Genomic DNA, 18470 nt, shown 5'->3' with positions numbered 1-18470 from the left:
GGACAGTTAGTAAGAGAGCGGTAAAGTATGCTAATCAAAATTCCAAGTCCGCTATTGATGACGTAGAATGTACGCGACACAAATTCGCGCTCGTTCAGAATGGCAACAGTACAAGTAAGCGAGGCGGAGAAAGTGTATATTTTACACGGTATACGGGTAAGTGTTGGTAGCGGTAATGTTTTACTAAAGCAAAAAAAAGCACTAGTGTTGTAACTCATTGAGTTTGTTGAAAAAAAAAAAAAATCAGGATGACTTGCGAGTGGACGGAAGAGGCTGTGAGGACTACAGACACATGGAGATAGAGACGGACGTGGTGTCCAATACAGATGGCTCAGCCAAAGTTTGCCTGGTAAGACACTGCACGCTGAATATAGCTTTGAGGTTTACATATTTATAAGGTAACATTTTTGTGTTTTGCATGTTTTCTAAAGCTTAATCATGTATTTGTGTTGCAGGGACATACAGCAGTCCTAGTTGGAGTTAAAGCAGAAATCGGGAAACCTCGGCCTATGGCTCCAAATGAAGGCTATCTCGAGTTCTTTGCTGACTGGTAAGTGGGATGAGTGGGCCAATGTGTTGATGGTAGATACAAAAAATGCAGTTAAAACCACTGCTGGAGTAAATATTTTTTGGTGTCAGGTCTAAAATTAAAGGCCTACTGAAACCCGCTACTACCGACCACGCAGTCTGATAGTTTATATATCAATGATGAAATATTAACATTGCAACACATGCCAATACGGCCTTTTTAGTTTACTAAATTGCAATTTTAAATTTCGCGCAAAGTATCCTGTTGAAAACGTCGTTATGCCTGACGTCTCGGATTGTAGCGGACATTTTGTTCCAGCCCGATTACAGCTATAAATCGTCTGCTTTAATCGCATAATTCCACAGTATTCTGGACATCTATGTTGCTGAATCTTTTGCAATGTGTTCAATTAATAATGGAGACGTCAAAGAAGAAAGATGTAGGTGGGAAGCGGTGTATTGCGGCCGCCTTTGGCAACACACACACAGCCGGTGTTTCCTTGTTTACATTCCCGAAGGTGAAGCTTTACTATGGAACAGAGCGGTCAAGCGAACATGGTTCTCTACCACAAGTCAACCGGCAGGTTTCGGTGAGAAAATTGTGGTAACAAGTCGGCTCTTGCAGTAGAAATGAGCAGAGCTTGCGTCGTTCCTCGTGCACCTGTCAAAGAGGCAGCTGCGGACTCTCTTGCCTCCTCCGACCGGCTGCCCCCGAACGTGGGATGCTTCCACGCTCGAGGAGGGGGAAGAAAAACTCAGCCAAGCCCCAACGACTGCCTTCGCTTCGCCTCGTCATGAAACGTGGCTTCCCTCAGAGACACTGGCAGTCACCACACCCGTGGCAACACCCCTCCGACTTTCAGGTACGACTATATAATCTCACTAAAACACAATAAGCATATATGGGATTTTCCAGAATTATCCTGGTAAATGTGTCTAATAACATCTGAATCGCTCCGACTGCCCTCTTTATTTTTTTTATTATTATTATTTTTATTTATTTATAGTCCTTCACTCTCACTATCCTCATCCACGAATCTTTCACCCTCGCTCAAATTAATGGGGAAATCGTTGCTTTCTCGGTCCGAATTGCTCTTGCTGCTGGTGGCCATGATTGTAAACAATGTGAGGATCTCTACAACCCGTGACGTCATGCGCACATCGTCTGCTACTTCCGGTACAGGCAAGGCTTTTTTATTAGCGACCAAAAGTTGCGAACTTTATCGTCGATGTTCTCTACTAAACCCTTTCAGCAAAAATATGGCAATATCGCGAAATGATCAAGTATGACACATACAATGGACCTGCTATCCCCGTTTAAATAAGAAAATCTCATTTCAGTAGGCCTTTAATTGTGCATAGGGCTGGGCGATATGGCCTTTTTTTAATATCTCGATATTTTTTTAGGCCATATCGCGATACACGATATATATCTCGATATTTTGCCTTGGACTTGAATGAACACTTGATACTTATAATCGCAGCAGTATGATGATTCTATGTATACATTAAAACTTTCTTCTTCATACTGCATTAATATATGCTACTTTTAAGCCTTCATGCAGAGAGGGAAATCACAACTAAGTTAATTCACCAAAACTGTATTTATTAAACAGTTATTAAGCAGTGGCACAAACATTCATGTCATTTCCAAAACAGAAAGTGCAAGATTGTCAGAGACATTTTAAGTGTCAAATAAAAATGAGCTGCATAATAAGGAATCAAATAGTGTTCGTCTTTCGCTATGTGGTAGGTTACTACGGACGTTATTAGATTCAATTTTTTTCATACGGTGTTGATGTGGAAATGTTTGCCTGCGATGTGCCTGTTGGCCCTGCGATGAGGTGGCGACTTGTCCAGGGTGTACACCGCCTTCCGCCCGAATGCCGCTGAGATAGGCTCCAAAAAGGGACAAGCGGTAGAAAATGGATGGATAGTAATCAACTACTAACAAAGCAGACTAAAATAAGATAAGGCGTTAAGTTGCTTTTATTTCTCTCTCCTTTTGCTAGTTCAGCCAACGCAACCCCAGAGTTTGAGGGTCGAGGAGGGGAGGAGCTTGGGACGGAGCTAAGCAACACGCTTTACAAAGTGTTCAACAACAAGCGCAGTGTCGACCTAAAGAGCCTGTGCATCATTGAGGGTGAACACTGCTGGGTGCTCTATGTGGACGTGCTGGTAAGGGAATGCACCTTTTGCAGCAAACTTTTAAAATGCTAAAAAGTGCTACATATGTATAAGACAATGTCTGGTTCCGCTTCCTTAGCTCCTGCAGTGTGATGGAAACCTGTATGATGCAATCTCCATAGCGATCAAGGCAGCCCTCTACAGCACAAAGTAAGTCATGAACATCGATGCAACCACCATTTTCTATCTATAACGTCTTTGAAACAACATTATTTTTCACATAGCTCCAGTTCCAGCAGATGTAATTGATGGATACCTTTCGTAGTACGGTTGCGCGATAGACAATACATTTCGGCAACGATAGGTCTTTTAATACTATAGTCATATTGTAATAATTACATGTTGATGACAGGTTCTAGCTGGATGTGTTCAACACAATGTAGCGTCCTCGCTTGTAAGCTAGCGGATAACATCGCGCCACAGTGCAAAGCCACTTCTAAGTCCGCAATCTTTGCCTACATGGCGGCAATCAAACACTTCTTACAAGTATCCCCAGAGGACGATAAATGGCGAAACATGCTACACTACCCATCGTAGGGAGTTATCCTAACCACAAAGCTAGAGCTTTTGAATCTAAACAGGTGGGTGGATCGATACAAATATCGAAAGTAACAATACAAAGTAAATATTTTTTGTGTCAAAAAAAATCTTGTCATTTTTGTTATATACAAACTGAGGAAAGAAGTTCCTGGTCACAGGATGGCTTCAAGGTCAAACCCAAATTATTTAAATCAGAGCCTTTTATTTTTTTGAAGACTTTATTCACCTTTTCCCCCCAAAATTGAAAACTTTATTGTTGTCAATATATTTTCCAATGTGGCTTTAATACTACTGTATACTTAAGATATATATACTTTAGAGTAGGGTTGTACAGTATACCAGTATTAGTATAGTACTGCAATACTACTGAATCATATTCGGTACTATACCGGCTCTAAAAAGTACCGGTCGGCGGCCCCCCGGTCGTCACGTTGTGTCACTGCTGGTTTTACGAGCAGAGGAGCGTGTTCGGCAGCGCACAATCACAGAGTACTTACCGGCAGACAATGTGTGTAGACAGAAAAAGGAGAACGGCTTAAAACTAAAGATAAAGGTGAAGTTACAACACTGAAATGCCCTCAGGAAGAGGTGCTTTAAGACATGGCTAGTTAGCTAGCGGCTAAAGTCCATCCCAGTGTTTTAGCTACTTCTAAATCACTAATCCTTGCCTCCATGGCAACAAATAAAGTACATTTCTTACACGATAGCTCACTGCTAACAGCAAGATAGCACCCCTGAATGTAAACGAATGCCGTGGGTGGATCTACACCTGACATCCACTGTAATGATACCAAGTACATGAGCATACCTAGTCGATACTACCATGATTACATCAATATTTTTAGTATCTCAAAATCTTCTTTCATTTTTATTTTATTTTAAATTATGTTTATAAACTCAGGAAATACGTCCCTGGACACATGAGGACTTTGAATATCTTTTGAATATGACCAATGTATGATCCTGTAACTACTTGGTATCGGATCGATACCTTAATGTGCTGTATCATCCAAACAACAAAATAATACTAGATTATTACATTTTAACAGAAGTGTATATAGAACATGTTAAAAGAAAAGTAAGCAGATATTAACAGTAAATGAACTAGTAGATAAATAATTCATTTTCTACTATTTGTCCCTCATAATTTTGACAAAATAATAGAATGGAAAATGACAATATGTTGCTGCATACCTCAGCAGCTAAATTAGGAGCCTGTGTTTGCTTACTTACTACTAAAAGACAAGTTGTCTTGTTTGTTCACTATTTTATTTAAGGACAAACTTGCAATAAAAAAACATTTTTAAGATTTTATGTTAAAATAAAGCCAATAAGGCAATTATTTGTGGTTCCCTTTATTTAGAAAAGTATCGAAATTTTTTGGTACCGGGACAACACTACTTATGTATAGTGTTTCATATTTCAGAGTTGAGTCACTGAAAGTACCGGTATAACTCGTTTTGCTCCACCTGACAGAATTCCCAAAGTAAATATGTCATATGATGAAGAAGGGGGGAAGGAAATCGAGCTGTCTGACGATCCCTACGACTGCATGAGGCTCAATGTGGAGAGTATTCCCTGTATAGTGACTCTGTGCAAGGCAAGCTCCACATTTGACTCACACAAACCAAGAATTAATAGTAAGAGTACAAATAAGTCCAAACATTGTTTCTCTGACACGGGCCAGGTGGGCCACAGGCACGTGGTGGACGCCACTCTGCAGGAGAAGGCGTGCTCCGTGGCGAGCCTGATCATCTCTGTAACGAACAAGGGAACGGTCACCTGTGTGAGAAAGATGGGAGGAGGCAGCCTGGACCCTGAGAGCATCTTTGAAATGACACAGGTGAGTCAACGACAACGTTCCTGCTAAGGTACGTGCCTGTGCAATTTCGCACTGTCCGCTGTGCAGAGCAAAAAAAAATCCCATCTGAACTTTGAACAAAACAAACACATAATTTTTTTTCTATAGGATTTCGCAATGCAAACATTATTGAAAAACAAATATCTCGCAAAACTGGTCCTTTTCTGTCATACAAATCATGCCAAAACCAACTGTTTGTCATCTTTCATATCAACAGCAGCCGCTCTCTGTTTCTCACTTTTGCCAACACACACACTCAATAGACTCAGCCACTAATGCGTTTACAGCCACACAAAAAGTTTAATGTAAAATCACATTTTAATATTTCATTATTTATTGAATTCATTATTTTCATTATGTAAAATTTTCTTGTAAATGTATTGTAAATCTTACAATGTTAGACACAGAAAATGTCCTATTGTGTCCAAATGAGTTTTCTATTTTCGTCCTCAAAGCTGATCTACACCAAGATATTCTATAGGTCTTTTGTTTGTTTTTTTAATTTCAAAAATGCAATTGACATAGGAATGTATCCCATGTTTACATTTGCACAGTTCAGCATGTCTGAAAAAGAGTAGAATATATTCAATAAGAAGACAAAATTAACATAATATATTTTGTTGGCTCCAAAATGGCACAATTTTCTCATAATATATTAGTACTTGACTTGACAGTGCAAGGTATTAAAAACAAGATTAATCAATTTTAATAGGTTAACAAAAAATAATACAAGTAACAAAATATAGACCACACAACCAGTGCATCAAATTAATGTATAAATTTGGCTGTATTTTTTATTTGCTCTTCAAATGTATTGACAGCTTATTGAAGTAAATTATTATTCATTAATATGTTATATTCAAATTATTTATGTGATCACCCCCTAATTTATCTTTAATACTTAATTTTGTGCTTTTTTTTATGGAGCAGTCCCTCAAATTTGATTAGTATTTATTTTTTTGTTAATCAGCCTATTTTGTGAACACTAAAAAGCAATGTAATTATAAAAGTGCACAAACTGAAACAGACACAGCCTAATATTTGCAGCAATGCTAGCGCTTAACACTACATGAGACAATATCCTATATTTTGCTGGAGATATTGTATGAAATGTTTATTATGAAGTTACAATACGACTGATACCAGTGGAATATTTAACCAAAGCTTTTTTTGTTTTACTTTCTCCAGACAGGAAAACGTGTCGGAAAGGCTCTTCACATGCCTCTCATGAAGCTGCTGCAGGAAGAAGAAAGTTTGGGAGCAAAACGTCAGAAAGTTGGTTTCCTCGGTTAGGTTGATGTCACCGTCTGCATTTGTCATAATATATCATCTGTAATTATGTGAAATGTCTTTTTCATGAGAGTGTATGCTTTTATAAAGTACGTATCTCAATGACTCATCATTTCATAATTTGACTAAAGTTTAAAAAAATAAAACAGAAAAGATTTGTAATTTTGTCATTGTATACTGTATAATAAATCTTTGTCCGTGTTTCCTTAACACAAATGTATTTGTTGCGGTCTGTTACAGACAAATTTGAACTGTTACAGAATAGATTTGGTAATTGTATTTAAAAGGTTTTTTTGATTTGACACTATTTGTTCGTCTTCGCTCACAAACACATAAGGGAGTCCGAGTGGCTTGTAGTTACAACTGCAGACATCAGATGGCATTGTTGCTTTGCACGAGTCATCAACAACTACATTCTTACTTTTCAACAAATTAACCTAACCTGCTAACAGGTACAGTAAGTTAACACAACCACTGGTGGGTAACAATGAACAAGCGCAAACTACAAACACATAATTGATATTCACAAAATCCTTGCTCAATATGTGTATCATGACGTGTAAATTATTATTTTATTGTTTTTAAAAGAGCACACTCAGGAGTCCCGGACACTTGTTTTGTCCACCTACACGCATGCATTCAAAAAGTATTCACAGCACATCCCTTCCCAGATTTTGTTACGTTACAGCCTTTTTCCAAAATGGAATACATTATATTTGTTCTCAACATTATACACACAATATCCTATGATGATCATGTAAATTATTGTATTTTTTTACAAATGTATTAAAAATAAAAAACTTAAATATCATGTACAAAACCAGTGAAGTTGGCACGTTGTGTAAATCATAAATAAAAACAATAGAATGATTTGCAAATCCTTTTCAACCTTTATTCAATTCAATAGACTGCAAAGACAAGATGCTTAACGTTCGAACTGGAAAACTGTTATTTTTGGCTCATTTGGAATTTGACGCCTGCAACATGTTTCAAAAAAGCTGGCAAAAGGGGCAAAATGACTGAGAAAGTTGAGGAATGCTCATCAAACACATATTTGGAACATCCCACAGTTGAACAGGCTAATTGGGAAGAGGTGGGTCCTATGATAATAATAATAATAATAATGGATTAGATTTTTTTTTTTTATATCGCGCTTTTCTACCAATGCGGACGTTGTACCGATCCGTTGTGGTGAAGAAGAAGCTGAGCCGGAAGGCAAAGCTCTCAATTTACCGGTCAATCTACGTTCCCATCCTCACCTATGGTCATGAGCTTTGGGTCATGACCGAAAGGATAAGATCACGGGTACAAGCGGCCGAAATGAGTTTCCTCCGCCGTGTGGCGGGGCTCTCCCTTAGAGATAGGGTGAGAAGCTCTGCCATCCGGGAGGAACTCAAAGTAAAGCCTCTGCTCCTCCACATCGAAAGGACCCAGATGAGGTGGTTTGGGCATCTGGTCAGGATGCCACCCGAACGCCTCCCAAGGGAGGTGTTTAGGGCACGTCCAACCGGTAGGAGGCCACGGGGAAGACCCAGGACACGTCGGGAAGACTATGTCTCCCGGCTGGCTTGGGAACGCCTCGGGATCCCCCGGGAAGAGCTAGACGAAGTGGCTGGGGAGAGGGAAGTCTGGGCTTCCCTGCTTAGGCTGCTACCCCCGCGACCCGACCTCGGATAAGCGGAAGAAGATGGATGTATGGATGGATGGGCTTTTATACTATTAGAGACTCAAAGCACTCACAGAGAAGTGGGAACCCATCATTCATTCACACCTGGTGGTGGTAAGCTACATCAGTAGCCACAGCTGCCCTGGGGTAGACTAACAGAAGCGTGGCTGCCAGTTTGCGCCTACGGCCCCTCCGACCACCACCTATCATTCATTCATCATTCATTCACCAGTGTGACCGGCACCGGGGGCACAACGGCAGCGATTTGGATGTCAATAGGCAGTGAGCGAACCTGCAACCCTGAGGTTTCTGGCATGGCCGCTCTACCCATCACGCCATGCCGCTCCTAAATTAGGTCTAAAAGCAGCTTCCATGAAATGTTCATTCACAAACAAGAATAGTTTGAGGTAGGGCTGGGCGATACATCGATATACTCAATATATTGCGGGTTTGTCTCTGTGCAATAGAGAAAATGATTATATCGTGATATTCAAGTATACGTTCTCACGCAGTTGCTTTTAGCTGCTGGCATTACACTATAGGCTCTTCCCACGCTTTCTTGTCTCTCTTTCTCACAGACAGCAAGCGCACCTTCTTACATACGTCACATATGTATACGCCCTCGCGGAGCAGAGAGGTAGCAGCATGGGTAATGTTAGCTGTGGTAATACGAGAGAAAGAAGGTGCAAATCTGGTAACAAATGAAGGAAGAATTGATTCCAAAGAAAAACAGCAGGGGGTCCATCGTCTGGCGGTGGTTTGGCTTCAAGCGGGAATATGTTGAACAGACAACCGGATTTTGTCAAGTGTGGGACGAAAGCGTTGCTACAAAAAGTAGCACTACGGCTAATATGTAGCATCATTTGAAAAGTCACCTGCTAGAGAATGAAGAGTGCTTACTCCACATGTCACCATCTCCATTCAGTGCCACACCAACAAAATGCAGAGGCAACCGTTTCCATATCAACACCGTATGAAAAAAATAATAGTCAACAACATAAGGATATAATGTCCGCAGTGACCTACCACATAGCGATTTGATTTCCTATTATGCAGCTCATTTTTATTTGACACTTATTGAAATATCTTGTGTGACATCATGCACAAAAGTGCACTTTACGTGTTTCAAACTATTGTAGTGGCGTTCTGTACAAAATTTCACTTTAATTTAGTGTTGTTTTGATATGTCATCTTAGTGACATCATGCACAAAAGTGCACTCATAGCTTGTTTTAAAATGTCTCTGACAATCTTGCACTTTGTTTTGAAATGACATGAATGTTTGTGCCACTGCTTAATAACTGTTTAATAAATACACTTTTGGTCAATTGACTTAGTTGTGATTTCCTTCTCTGCATGAAAGTTTAAAATGAGCATGTATTAATGGAGTATGAACAAGAATGTTTTAATGTAGACACATAGAATCATCATACTGCTGTGATTAAATGCATTAAGTGTTCATTCAAGGCTAAGGCAAAATATCAAGATATATATCGTGTATTGTGACATGGCCTAAATATATCGAGATATTTTAAAAAGGACCTGTTGCCCAGCCCTCGGTTGAGGGTCACCCCTTTGTGAACAAATTGTTTAAGAACAACATTTCTCAACAAACTATTGCAAGGAATTTAGGGACTTCCCAATCCACGGTCCGTAATACCTTCAAAAAATTCTGAGAATCTTGAGAAATCACTGCACGTAAGCGGCTAGATCGAAGACCAACATTGAATGCCAGTGACTTTCAATCCCTCAGGCAGTACTGCATCAAAAACCGACATCGATGTGTAAAGGATATCACCACATGGGCTCAGGAACACCTCAGAAAACCACTGTCAGTAACTACAGTGTGTCGCTACATCTGTAAGTGCAAGTTAAAACTCTACTATGCAAAGCGAAAGCCATTTATCAACAACACTTTACTGAGTGTTGTTAAAAGGAAAGGCCATGTAACGCAGTGGTAAAAATTCAACTTTTTTGCAATGTGTTGCAATTCTAAGTTAATGGTTATTTGCAAAAAAAATTATGTTTCTCAGTTCGAACATTAAAGGCCTAATGAAACCCACTACTTCCCACCACACAGTCTGATAGTTTATATATAAATGATAAAATATTAACATTGCAACACAGGCCAATACGGCCTTTTTAGTTTACTAAATTGCAATTTTAAATTTCCCGCATAGTTTTTTGTTAAAAACGTCGCGGAATGATGACGCGTGCGCGTGACGTCCTGGGTTGGAGGGGACATATTAGCGCAGTACCATTTGCGGCTAAAAGTCGTGTCTCTTCATCGCGCAATTAAACAGTATTCTGGACATCTGTACAGAAAGATGTAGGTGGGAAGCTTTAGCCTTTAGCCACAGAAAGTGCTTGCTGATGTAATGTAACAAAAAAAAAAGGGGAGTCTGGTCTACTGACACAGATCTTACTTGCTTTGTTTTACATGTATAAGTTGCGTGTGTGGCACATTCAGTTCGTTAAAGTTAAAGGCCTACTGAAACCCACTACCGACCACGCAGTCTGATAGTTTATATATCAATGATAAAATATTAACATTGCAACACATGCCAATACGGCCGGTTTAGTTTACTAAATTGCAATTCTAAATTTCCCAGGGAGTTTCCTGGTGACGTCGCGGAATGATGACGTGTTTGTGACGTTATTGGTTGGAGGTGACATATTAGCCCAGCACCACTTGCGGCTAAAAGTCGTCTCTTTTCAACGCGCAATTACACAGTATTTTGGACATCTGTGTTGCTGAATCTTTTGCAATTTGTTCAATTAATAATGGAGAAGTCAAAGTAGAAAGATGGAGGTGGGAAGCTTTAGCCGTTAGCCACACAAACACACGGTGTTTCCTTGTTTAGAATTCCCGGAGGTGAAGCTTTACTGTGGATCAGAGCGGTCAAGCGAACATGGTTCCCGACCACTTGTCAACCGACAGGTTTCGGTGAGAAAATTGTGGTAAAAAGTCGCCTCTTACCGGAGATCAGCTGAGCTTGCGCCGTCCATGCAGCTGCCGTCGACTTCCCTCAGAGACTGGCGTCAAGACACCCGTGGACACACCCCTCCGACTATCAGGTACTATTTAATCTAATTAAAACACCAGCAACACAATAGAAAGATAAGGGATTTCCCAGAATTATCCTAGTAAATGTGTCTAAAAACATCTGAATCCGTCCCAATGCAATCGCCTTTTTTTTTTTTTTTGTAGTCCTTTGCTATCAATATCCCCAGCCACAAATCTTTTATCCTCGCTCAAATTAATGGGGAAATTGTCCTTTTCTCGGTCCGAATAGCTCTTGCTGCTGGAGGCTCACATTATAAACAATGTGAGGATGTGAGGAGCCCTCACACCGGTGACGTCATCGTTTGGTAGTTCCGGTAAAGGCAAGGCTTTTTTATTAGCGACCAAAAGTTGCAAACTTTATCGTGGATGTTTCCCAACTAAATCCTTTCAGCAAAAATATGGCAATATTGCGAAATGATCAAGTATGACACATAGAATGGACCTGCTATCCCCGTTTGAATAAGAAAATCTCATTTCAGTAGGCCTTTAAATATCTTGTCTTTGCAGTTTCTTCAATTGAATATCAGTTGGAAAGGATTTGCAAATCATTGTATTCTGTTTTTATTTACGAATTACACAACGTGCCAACTTTACTGGCTTTGTTACATCCCTTGTCCATTAACAAGTAAAAAGTCAAGGGCGGTCACGGCATGTTCTTGCCGCAAATGTTGGTGAATTTTTTGGCCATTACAGCAAATGACGACGGCGGTCTCGGCAAACGCCGCGGTAAAATTAGAGCGCTGCATTAGAGTGGTTCTTTGTAAATGTTTTCTGGCGACATCTTAACTTGGGTTGGAGTTGAGGTGAATCGGGGTTACGATAAGGGTTACCTCTTCTTGTGCATAACTATTACCAGTGGTAAATTTACCTTAAAAAGAAGTGATATTTTGTTTGCGTTTCTTCCATATCAAGGCTTTGATGACATAACCCAGTTGAGGGAAGATTCTAGAATTTCTCCATCATATTGCTTTTGCCACGTGTCGGAGGCTCAGGCAGTAAATTGGGACCAGATGGGAAGAAATCGTTCCAGACGTCTCCCAGACGCTCCAAAGTCTGAGGGCAGGAAGGTCCAAAAACAAACCGCTTGCTGGTCTGGCCTGCAGGTTTTGAAACCCGTTCAAGTATTTGTCCCCTTTTTGAGGGAAAAGTTTTGCAAAAATCTGTCGCATTTCACACTAACAGCTGAAGAGCCACTCATAATTTATTTACTTCTTCATCCCCAAAAGTCAACGTTCATGATATATATTTATCTTTTCATTGCCAGTTATTCATGCAGGTTATTTAACACGCAATAATCCACTTTTAATGTCCTGAAATGAACCTCACACTGTTGTTTTGTGCTCGACTTTAACTCATAAAATCCGTAAGTGACATGTGGGGAACTTATTGGAGTGCTTGTCACGTGACTTCCCAAAATGGGTTTTACTTGTATAGCGGTTTTCTACCTTCAAAGTACTCAAAGCGCTTTGACACTATTTCCACATTCAACCATTCACACACACATTCACACACTGATGGAGGGAGCTGCCATGCAAGGCGCTAACCAGCACCCATCAGGAGCAAGGGTGAAGTGTCTTGCTCAGGACACAACGGACGTAACGAGGTTGGTACTAGGTCTCCCGTCCAAAAGCAGAACCTAGTAACTCACTTCTAGAGATACCCTTGAGATATTAGGTTTTTCTGTTGTATCTACCTAGTGGTAGTTGCTAGGTCCTGCCATGCGCGTAACAGCTTACTTACGGAACAAATTACAACATCGCATACACTAATGTAAAGCATATCACCTAGTAACTCCAAAATTATTATCAGCTCAGTTTTGACCAAAATTGAGTTACTGGGTTTTGCCTTTGGACGGGTTGCGCACGGCCACTCTTCCACTGCGCCAGGCCGTACTTGTAGTGTGTCAGGATAGGAAAGTTAGCTAATATCCAAAAGCTTATGGGCCATTTGTGTCCCCAGGTAATAAAATGTATAAATGCATGAAAAAAAACTACTGCAAAATGTATTTATTTTTTTAAGCAGTGTCCAGCACATTGATCTGATTATTAGATACAATTTGAAAGATGAATTTAAACTCCCTTAAAAGCTGGAAAAATAGCATTCTTTGTAAAAGTACACCATTAAATATAATCATTTTAATCCTTCCGAAATATTAGATTTGTGTTACTCCTTATCCCAACTATACTTTAAGTTTATTTTCTTTAAAGTTTACCTAAATTAATGTTACCTAAAATATTTTTTGAAAGTAACTTTTTTTTGTTGAATCACTCAATTTCATTTCATTTTTTCAACATGTTATATTTCATATACCGTATTCCCTTGAATTGCCACCGGGGCGCTAATTAATTTAATACCTCTTCTCACTCCTGCGCTTACCAAAGGCATGCGGTAAAAGTAAGCATGCGCTAATTATTTTAAAACCTCTTCTCACTCCGGCACTTACCAAAGGTTTGCAGTAAAAATTTGAGTGTGCTGTAAGCTTGGACCTTAAATCCTACTGAATAGCTCTTAATCTTCTTCCCTTTATGCGATTTCAAATTACCGGTATTGAAATCAGCCTCCTCCATTTTGAAAATGATTACAGGGGAAGTGTCACTTGTGACATCACGAGTGTGACCAGGCGGTAATACTAAGCATGCGCTAAATATTTTGCGAAGCGAGTTTGACCCGGCAGTAATTCAAGGCAGGCGCATACTATATGCCCTGCGGCAATTCAAGGAAATACGATATTTGCTAATTCTATTCCAAAAACCCACTCCTGTCACTGCAATTAGTCATATTTGGAACAAAAAAAAAAAAAAGTTGCCTCTGATTGGCCAATGCACATATCATTACAAATGGTCTATCTACTGACCTCATTGTAGGGTTGTACGGTATTAGCATCGCGGTCCTAATGAATCAAAAACTGTACTATACTCTGTGTGAAAAGTACCTGTTCCCGGGGCATGAGGTCATGTCGTGACATTGTTGTTTTCACGAGTAGAGGAGCATGCCTGGCAGCGCACAATCACGGAGTACTTACAAGCAGACACGGTGTGTAGACAGAAAAGAGAGAACGGACGCAAGTTGGCCTAAAAACTGACAATAAAGGTAAAATTATAACACTGAAACGCCCTCAGGAAGAAGTGCTTTAAGACATGGCTAGCTAGCTAGCAGCTAACATCCATCCGCATTCGGCAGTGTTTTAGCTACTTCTAAATCACTAATCCTCGCCTCCATGGCGAAAAATAAAGTGAGTTTCTTACAAGTATCATCCCTGCAGGACGAGGAATAGCTAAACATGCTTCACTACGCACCGTACGAGAATACAACAGCTCACCGGCGTCAGCGTTAACAAAAGCTAGCGGCCCTGAATGTAAACAAATGCCAAACAAATGGGTGGAGCTAAACCTAACATCCGCTCTAATGATACCAAGTACAAGAGCCTATCTAGTCGGTACTACTATGATTACATTGATTTTTTTATCGTCACAATGCTTTTAAATTCGTATTATATCCATAAACACAGGAAATACATCCCTGGACACATGATGACTTAAATAATGACCACTGTATGATCCTGTAACTACTTGGTATCGGATCGATACCTAAATTTGTGGTATCATCCAAAACTAATGTAAAGTATCAAACAACAGAAGAATAAGTGATTATTATTATTAGTGATTATTAGGGACGGCGTGGCGCAGTGGGGGGAGTGGCCGTGCGCAACCCGAGGGTCACTGGTTCAAATCCCACCTAGAACCAACCTCGTCACGTCCGTTGTGTCCTGAGCAAGACACTTCACCCTTGCTCCTGATGGGTGCTGGTTGGCGCCTTGCACGGCAGCTCCCTCCATCAGTGTGTGAATGTGTGTGTGAATGGGTAAATGTGGAAGTAGTGTCAAAGCGCTTTGAGTACCTTGAAGGTAGAAAAGCGCTATACAAGTACAACCCATTTATCATTTATCATTTATTATATTTTAACATAAGTATAGATTGAACATGTTGAAAGAGAGAGTACACAGATATCAGTAAATGAACAAGTAGATTAATAATACATTTTCTACAGCTTGTCCTTAATAATTTTGACAAAATAATAGAATTGGGAATGACACAATATGTTACTGCATATGTCAGCAGCTAAACTAGGAGCCTTTGTTTGTTTACTTACTACTAAAAGACAAATTGTCTCGTATGTTCACGGTTTTATTTAAGGATAAAATTGTTCTTCGATTGCTATAAGAAAAATATGTTTAATGTGCCCTAAGATTTTTGTTAAAATAAAGCCAATTATACCATTTTGTGGTCCCCCTTTATTGAGAAAAGTATCGAAAAGTATTGATACCGTTATCAAAATATTGGTATCTAGACAACCCTATTTCAATCAATCAATCAATGTTTATTTATATAGCCCTAAATCACAAATGTCTCAAAGGACTGTACAAACCATTACGACTACGACATCCTTGGAAGAACCCACATAAGGGCAAGGAAAACTCACACCAAGTGGGCAAGGAGAATTCACATCCAGTGGGACGCAAGTGACAATGCTGACTATGAGAAACCTTGGAGAGGACCTCAGAAGTGGGCAACCCCCCCTCTAGGGGACCGAAAGCAATGGATGTCGAGCGGGTCTAACATGATACTGTGAAAGTTCAATCCATAGTGGCTGCAACACAGCTGCGAGAGTTCAGTTCAAAGCGGATCCAAGACAGCAGCGAGAGTCCCGTCCACAGGAAACCATCCCAAGCGGAGGTGGATCAGCAGCGTAGAGATGTCCCCAACCGATACAGGCAAGCGGTCCATCCTGGGTCCCGACGAGCGGTCCATCCTGGGTCTCGACTTCATCCATGGTCATCGGACCGGAACCCCTCCACAAGGGAGGGGGGGACATAGGAGAAAAAGAAAAGAAGCGGCAGATCAACTGGTCTAAAAAGGAGGTCTATTTAAAGGCTAGAGTATACAGATGAGTTTTAAGGTGAGACTTAAATGCTTCTACTGAGGTAGCATCTCGAACTGTTACCGGGAGGGCATTCCAGAGTACTGGAGCCCGAACGGAAAACGCTCTATAGCCCGCAGACTTTTTGGGGCTTTAGGAATCACTAATAAGCCGGAGTCTTTTGAACGCAGATTTCTTGCCGGGACATATGGTACAATACAATCGGCAAGATAGGCTGGATCTAGACCGTGTAGTATTTTATACGTAAGTAGTAAAACCTTAAAGTCACATCTTAAGTGCACAGGAAGCCAGTGCAGGTGAGCCAGTACAGGCGTAATATGATCAAACTTTCTTGTTCTTGTCAAAAGTCTAGCAGCCGCATTTTGTACCAATTGTAATCTTTTAATGCTAGACATGGGGAGACCCGAAAATAATACGTTACAGTAATCGAGACGAGACGTAACAAACGCATGAATAATGATCTCAGCGTCTTTAGTGGACAGAATGGAGCGAATTTTAGCGATATTACGGAGATGAAAGAAGGCCGTTTTAGTAACACTTTTAATGTGTGACTCAAAGGAGAGAGTTGGGTCGAAGATAATACCCAGATTTTTTACCGAGTCACCTTGTTTTATTATTTGGTTGTCAAATGTTAAAGTCGTATTATTAAATAGAGGTCGGCGTCTAGCAGGACCGATAATCAGCATTTCCGTTTTTTTGGTGTTAAGTTGCAAAAAATTAGCGGACATCCATTGTTTAATTTCATTAAGACACGCTTCCAACTGACTACAGTCCGGCGTGTTGGTCAGCTTTAGGGGCATGTAGAGTTGGGTGTCATCAGCATAACAGTGAAAGCTGTTGTATTGTATTCACTACTGCCATACATAGTAAACACCGACCCTGTCATTAAATGTAGTTTCTGGGAACATTTTCTGCATATTGTCAACATAGGTTGGTAAAACTGCTGTCCTCAAAGTGGTTTACACACTAGTCATGTCCCGGGGTCGATAGTTGCCTTTTTTAACTGATCAACAATCAGCTGATTTTACCGCAGCTGTGTCCCAGTGTTTACATGGCAAAAGATTGTGCTCACATAAAAAAAGATTCCTTCAAAAAAAAAAAGGGATGCACGCTCAGGGAGACATAATTACAAAACACAAAACAAATGAAGTTGGCATGTTGTGTAATTCGTAAATAAAAACAGAATACCTGGGTTTGCAAATCCTTTTCAACTTATATTCAATTGAATAGACTGCAAAAACAAGATACTTAATGTTTAAACTGAAAAAACAACTTTTTTTCCCCAATAATCATTAACTTTGAATTTAATGGCAGCAACACATTGCAAAAAAGTTGACACATGGAAATTTTTACCACTGTGTTACATGGCCTTTCTTTTAAACAACACTCAGTAAACATTTGGGAACTGAGGAGACCAATTTTTTTAAGCTTTTCACGTGGAATTATTTCCCATTCTTGCTTGATGTACAGCTTAAGTTGTTCAACAATCATTCTAGGCTTCATAATACGTCACACATTTTCAATGGGAGACAGGTCTGGACTACAGGCAGGCCAGTCTAGTACCCGTACTCTTCGACTATGTAGCCAGGCTGTTGTAACACGTGGCTTGGCATTGTCTTGCTGAAATAAGGAGGGTCGTCCATGATAACGTTGGTTGGATCGCAACATATGTTGCTCCAAAACCTGTATGTACATTTCAGCATTAATGGCGCCTTCACAGATGTGTAAGTTACCCATGCCTTGGGCACTTTTACACCACCATACCATCACAGATGCTGGCTTTTGAACTTTGCGCTTATAACAATCCGGATGGTTCTTTTCATCTTTTTTGTTCACGACATCCACAGTTTCCAAAAACAACTTGAAATGTGGACTCGTCAGACCACAGAACACTTTTCCACTTTGCATTAGTCCATCTTAGATGAGATCGGTCCCAGCGATGCCGGCTGCGTTTCTGGGTGTTGTTGACAAATGGCTTTCACTTTGCATAGTGGAGTTTCAACTTGCACTTACAGATGTAGCGACAAATTGTAGTTACTGACAGTGGTTTTCTGAAGTGTTCCCGAGCCCATGTGGTGATATCCTTTACACGCTGATGTTGCTTTTTGCTGCAGTACCGCCTAAGGGATCGAAGGTCATGGGCATTCAATGTTGGTTTTCAGCCTCACTACTTATGTCCAGTGGTTTCTCCAGATTCTCTGAAACTTTTGATGATATTGCGGACCGTAGATGGTGAAATCCCTAAATTCCTTGCAATAGCTCCTTGAGAAAGAGAGAGTTGTTCTTAAACTGTTCGACAATTTGCTCATGCATTTGTTCACAAAGTGGTGACCCTCGCCCCTTCCTTGTTTGTGAATGACTGAGTATTTCATGGAAGCTGCTTTTATACCCAAT

At 40.3% G+C, this 18470-nt stretch overlaps 1 protein-coding gene across 1 annotated transcript; it reads left to right on the top strand.

Annotated features, from left to right (window-relative positions):
* Nucleotides 1-7284, top strand: exosc7 (exosome component 7). Its single transcript, XM_061882116.1, has 8 exons — nt 1-156; nt 248-349; nt 456-550; nt 2541-2706; nt 2795-2865; nt 4732-4855; nt 4943-5098; nt 6305-7284. Exons 1-8 carry the CDS (start codon nt 100-102, stop codon nt 6407-6409), a joined length of 876 nt encoding a protein of 291 aa, XP_061738100.1. The 5' UTR covers nt 1-99; the 3' UTR covers nt 6410-7284.
* The last annotated feature ends 11186 nt before the right edge of the window (nt 7285-18470 follow it).

Source organism: Nerophis ophidion, linkage group LG21 (assembly GCF_033978795.1).
Source record: "Nerophis ophidion isolate RoL-2023_Sa linkage group LG21, RoL_Noph_v1.0, whole genome shotgun sequence".
NCBI classification, from domain to species: domain Eukaryota; kingdom Metazoa; phylum Chordata; class Actinopteri; order Syngnathiformes; family Syngnathidae; genus Nerophis; species Nerophis ophidion.
This window is presented reverse-complemented; position numbering and strand designations above follow the sequence as displayed.

What these genes read in the sequence shown, in the direction of transcription:
- exosc7 (XM_061882116.1), top strand. Translation starts at nt 100, where the DNA reads ATGGCAACAGTACAAGTAAGCGAGGCGGAGAAAGTGTATATTTTACAC. An exon ending in CTCGAGTTCTTTGCTGACTG is followed by an intron (nt 551 to 2,540) that starts GTAAGTGGGATG and finishes TCCTTTTGCTAG; the next exon opens with TTCAGCCAACGCAACCCCAG. An exon ending in GCATCTTTGAAATGACACAG is followed by an intron (nt 5,099 to 6,304) that starts GTGAGTCAACGA and finishes TACTTTCTCCAG; the next exon opens with ACAGGAAAACGTGTCGGAAA.